The sequence below is a fragment of the Pygoscelis adeliae genome, unplaced genomic scaffold, assembly GCF_000699105.1.
Source record: "Pygoscelis adeliae isolate BGI_AS28 unplaced genomic scaffold, ASM69910v1 Scaffold179, whole genome shotgun sequence".
In the NCBI taxonomy this organism is placed as follows: Eukaryota; Metazoa; Chordata; class Aves; order Sphenisciformes; family Spheniscidae; genus Pygoscelis; species Pygoscelis adeliae.
The window spans coordinates 2020038-2025803 of NW_008825612.1; the positions used below are offsets into that span (position 1 = coordinate 2020038).

General features: G+C 45.1%; 1 protein-coding gene across 1 annotated transcript in view; it reads right to left on the bottom strand.

Moving 5' to 3' along the window:
* Window positions 1–5764, bottom strand: part of PRKCH (protein kinase C, eta) — a gene marked incomplete at its 5' end in the record, with an annotated part of 122916 nt that extends 117152 nt beyond the window's left edge. Inside the window, one exon of the mRNA XM_009332751.1 lies at window positions 5501–5764. Within this exon, the coding sequence (XP_009331026.1) occupies window positions 5501–5764 (264 nt within the window). The remainder of the gene's footprint in view (window positions 1–5500) is intronic.
* Window positions 5765–5766: the final 2 nt, after the last annotated feature.

Sequence of the window (5766 nt, forward strand, 5' to 3'; positions counted from 1 at the left end):
CGGGTTTGGGGTGGAGCTTCCAGCTGGGCGGCTGCTCGCAGCCAGGGAAAGCGACGCGGTGGTACTTGCACAGCCTGTCCCAGCCAAACTGCACTGGGTGGGAAAGCATGCTTCTCTCCCACACACTTCTCCGGAGTTTCCCAGATCCCTTCCCAACTCCAACAGCATCAAAGCAACAGTTTTCAAGACTAGCTATGGAAAAACAGACTACAGAACGCACTAGAAAGCCAGTATCACAACAGGACCAGGCACCCAGCTGCATGAAGGCGAGCCGAAGTCATATCGTGCTGTGCCCAGTTCAAAGCCAGGGCTTGAACTCCAGTCCCACAGACCCCTACTGACATCCCAGTGGCTCCGACCACTGGAAATTGGCTCTTCTCGTGCTTTGACCAAACCTTTCCAGCTTAACACACTCTCAAGCAAAACGCCTATGTTGTCCAAGGATGCTCACACTTGCCAGACAGGCCATTTATTGGTGAGGAGCTCATGGATGAGCAAGAAATAGGACTCCTAATTAGCTCAGCTTCTGATGCTGAAAGAGGGCAGTAAGTGTGCAGCTCTTCGTGACACACTCAGCTCTAGTCTTTCTCATCGGCCTTGATCAGTAAAACTGTTATTAGCATCACACACCCCAGGATTATTTAATATCTGACAAATAGCAACAATTTTTCCTTTATTTATTACAGCCTTTGTTTTAGGCTGCAAGGCACACTCGGGTAGCCTTGGTGCACGAGACTCTGCTGGCATTTTGAAGGGTTTGTTTGTAGGGCCAAAGGACAGCTGTATGCTAAAGGAAAGAAACAGAAGACAAATTCCGGTAGCTTTCAAAAACCAACTTACCTTCTGCAGTGGGTGTTTCTCTCCACTATTCCCATTCAACATAATAACCGCATATCAGTACCAATAATTACAGAAACAACTTAAAACTTATCAAGAAATAGGGAAGGAGCTTAGTTTACTCAAGCCTAGTTTGCAATTGATGTGCAGCGCGACTTTCACACAGGTCAGAGATCTGCACTATGTACATGGTTGTCACATGCATGGAAACAGAAATCATATGGACAGATTGCTATTGCTCTTTATCTCAGCCTGCTACTGGCCTATGGAAGGAGACACCATTTACTCCCGCTCTACAAGCTAATGCAGACACAAAATATTGCATCGCAAAATCCTCTGTCAACAGCCATAAAGTACTTTTGGCTTCCTGATGCAAGTTTTGCCCACCTGGAGAACACTGCAGCGAAGCGGGGGTTAAAACAAGAAGAAACCATCTCATATTTGACCTGCAGCACCCTGGCTCTCTGCCAAGGTCACGATGCTCTGGGGAAGAAGTTGCATTCTCCTCTAACTTTTCAATTTAATGTTCAATAAATACAACTGCATATAAACATAGGTAAAACACAATTCTTTTTGCCTTAAGAAAGAAAAAAATCATAGGAAAGGATACAGGCGAAAGAGCTCAAGTTAAGGAATGCATGAGAATTATTTGTCTTAATCTCTTCCTGCACACATGAGCAAATGGTAACAAACTCATCAGGAAGCTGCAATTGGCTCATTAATCTTATAATGCATCTGTTATCTAATTTCCTTCAGTATACTCTGATCATTTGCTACTTCAAGATCAAGGTTTAATTTTAACTCCTTGTTAAAGCCCTGGAAACTATGACATCTCTACTCAGGGACTAACAATTTTTACAATCGTAATTAAATAATTCCCTAGTAACAATGCAATTCAGTATCTGTAAATAGTGTTTGCCCACACTTAAAAATTACTTCAGCTACTACATAAAACCCATGGGAATAATCCTATGTATTGTAAACATCTCCCCTTTCAGTTACAACGCAGTACTCCAAATTATTTATGTTGTTTCACTGACATATGACTGCTTCCTATACTGCACTCAGAGACAGTTAAAGAGGAGATGCTACCTTTTAAAGATGCGTATGCCAAGTAAAAAGATCTTAACACACGCTAGCCTTTTAAAGCATTTAATTTTGCACAAGTTTCAACCCTGATGTAAAACATAACAACAGCTTTCGGATAGCAACCAGCTTAATTCTCTGCTACGGTGTACCTGGCAGGGTCATGTGCGCCTGTGTAAAATGCTACCATTCAGGTTTGCACAATTTCACACCCACACAGGAAAATGCCTACCAGAAAGAACATGGTACCGGAGAGGTCGCTCCCGGTTTTAACTACATTAAAGTATGCTGAAGGCGAGCTGGTATTTAATTGACAATATTAATAAAAACGACTGCTCTGCAACTTGACAAGTAAATATAAGAAATGGGAAACAGAGAGAAGGTCCTTGAAGTTAATAAGCTCTTACAGATTTGATCTGTGTAAAATTAGTCAAATGTGTTCAACAACTAATACGCAAATTAAAAAATATCCAGACCACGCTAATGTGTTTACTAGAAAGACTTCAGAAAACAATCAAAATGGTTAGAAGAAAAAGGGTCAGTTCTGAAGAGTCTCTGAAACATGGATTTTAATGCAAACCATGAACAGAGAACTTTGTCCCAGTAGCCAGTGGGATGACTCACGTGTATAAGCATTACTGATGAGACAGTTCATGTCCATACACTTACTCATCTGCGTAAGTGTTTGGGGTCATAACTACAGTGATGTACCTGTAAGTCATCTGGGAAGCACCAATGCTTACACACACCAACTGCTCCTGCTTGCCTCTCGCTGACACTTCGTACAGTTCTCACAAGAGGTGGTGACCAATGTTACAACTAATCACTTTTTTTTTTCCCAGGAGAAAATCCATTTATAAACAGCACAGCTGTTTATAGCAGAGCTCACGCCAAAACTTTCAGGCCAGCACGTGAGCTGAGGGACTGTCTCAGGTAATCCCCAGCAGCTCGGCTCTCCACGGCTCTCCAGAGAGCTCAGGGAGCAGAGGCAGCCAGTTGCCCTGCCCTGTTTGGCTGTTATCAATCCAAGGAGCATTTGGAGTTTACCAATATATTGTTGTCTTTGTCTCTGAAAAGTGAACATAAAAATTCTATCTCAAATCAAAATGAAAAATCGTGCACAGCCAAGTAAGTGTAAGCCAGGTTAATCTTTGAGGATTCACCAATTTTCCCCTCGCTCCATTCACTCCTTCCTTGCCTGTATGTGCTTTTACTTTGGGGATGGAAAAAGGGCAGTATGAAGGATTTCAGAGTGGAGGTGTTGCAAGTCGGTTTCTTGACAGTTGGACTCGATGATCTTGGAGGTCTTTTCCAACCTTAATGATTCTGTGATTCTAAGTCATCTACAAATCCCTTGTGGTGTCTTTTACCGTGCCAGCAGTTCATGGGCCTTGGGTTAGTACAAACCAGCATTTCCTATCTTTCTGATTACACAAAACCGCATGACAGCCTTGCTGGATTTATCAAGACATATTAAATTATCAGGGCAAGATGCTGTTCCCTGTCATCATGTGATCCTGGCCGCACGCTATGCGAGATGCTAACAAAGCAAGTTAAAAGGGAGGGGAGAGGAGAAAGGGAACAGAAGATGAACGCTTGCTCACTCCCCACTAAATGTCTAAAAATTACAACTGGGGTGGATTAACTGAAAAGGAGAGCAGCAGCTCAGCCTCTGTCTACATGCCCAGATCTAACATCCGTTTACATCAGACTAGTTAAAAAACTCACTGATTTCCCACCCCATTGCACCCATCAACTCACAGGTACAGGAGTTCATAAAACACTTGCCTATCCAGCAGGGATAAGAAACTTTTCCCTCACCAAAGACCAAACAAGCATTTGAGGCCACAGGCTGCATCTGTCCTAAAAATCAGCACTGCAGGATGGATGAAATGAAAGAAAGAGCGGGCCCCTGGACATGCATGCATCCACACCGGAGGCAATATTATTATAGATATTTTAGTAATGTAAATAAGGCCACCACCTTTGCAACAGAGCAGTCCAATCCCACGTGTAGCCAGACCCAGTGTGACCAGGACTCCAGCCTCCTGAGAGGATAGGGCCTCTCTCAACACCAAAGAGGAAACAGCCCCAGCAAATCAAACACGAAGAAAACCCTCAAAACCACAGCTTTCTATCCTGAGCTCGCTCCTTTGCCCTGACCCATAGGGGTCCGTTTTGTATTTAAAACTGTTTTAGCCCAAGTCCCAGGAGCAGTTTCTCTCCAGCGGCACAACTAGCCTGGGAAGCTGGGTATGCACCCACCGAGCAAAGCCCTGTGAGCTCTGCTCTGGCTGTGCTGACAGGAGGAATACCTGAGCTAACTCGTTTGAGGCTAGCTCGGATCCCTCTGCCCGACACAAAATCACATCAGTGACTGTCTGAGAGAGACCACCTTCAGTGCATGAACCTCAAGCCTATCCATAGGGTACCTAAGTACACCGTAAGAAGAAAAAAACAGTACCAATATACACCCACAAATCAATCCTGCGACCGGTATTTCCCTGTAATCACCCCAGAGGTGTAGCATCACACCTCAGTCACAGACACCGGCTGAGAACAGAAAGCACCAGCATCCTCCCCAGCGATACAATCGAGATGCCTATCTGTTCTCTACAGTGTCAGCTCTCTTTCCTCCACGTCTGATTTTATTGTGGTGGTTACCTGACCACGCGTGCTGAACTTCCTGGCCTCAAAAAGTTAATACCTATCTTAACCTTGGAGACTCTCAGCTCTTCTGCACCTTCTCTACCCAGAAGAAATGCCTTTTTTTTTTTTTTTCCTTTTTTTTAACCTAACATTTACAAGCAAACTACTGTCTGGATCAATGCAGTCACTTCCTCCTCCTTTACAGTACTGGAAGCAAAGGCACAACTTCCGAGCCTGTACTATTCCTTTCTCTTAACATTAGGACTAAGACATAAATGAGGTTCTCTGGGCCGGATGCAAGTGCCATCTACTTGGAAATAACCTAGAATTAGCTGTAAGTGAAACCGTGTTCAACCAGCACAGCGGTGTACCTAATAGACACAAGACTAGTCCTGCCATTCTGTTAAGAAGTCAAAGAAATTCACACGCACAACATCAAACAATTGTGCAAGCATGTGTAGAACTGAGCAGAAATACATCCAACCCGAGGTATCCAAGTTTCCAAGTATGTCTCTGTGTGCTAACTAAAAGAAGGAAGGTACACGATCGCGTGAGTCTGCAGGTGTACTTTGCTAGTTATGTCTTACAAGTCTCCTCCCTGCTAGTCTACAAAGAGGAGAGACTTGACAGCCCTCAGCTGCAGGTTCTTGACCCTCAAGCTATGACAGCCGAGGCTTTTTGTTCTCAGGGTCCCAAAATGCATCAGCTGAAACAGCAGCCTTATATAGCACTGTAAGCAAATCTCAAGCGCAGGAGCACAAACAGATGCAGGAAGGTACACCTGTGGAAACGCAGACACATGCTAGGCTGTGTGCATCTGCAGCACAGGCGTGCAAGGACAAGCCCCAGCTCTGCGAGTACCCTTCGAGCGCCTTCATTCATTCAGAGAGAAGCACGGCTCCAGCTCCTCCTTGAGACGGCTACTCACCCAGCCTTCGAAGCTGTTGCTGGGGCCCGTGGAGCGCAAGAGGTCCTGGAAGTGCAAGGTGCAGTTGGCCACAAAGTCGTCGTAGCCGATGGGGGTGTCGTGGAACACAGACAGCTCAATCTGATGGCCGTCGGTAACCGTGGCAGAGAACTCCTCGTTGTAGGTAGGCTTGTTGGTCTTCTGCTTGGTGCTGGTCTGCCCAACGCGCACCTGGTCCACGCTGACGGTGACATAAGGGTCCAAGAGCTGGTAGCCCTTGCGGAAGA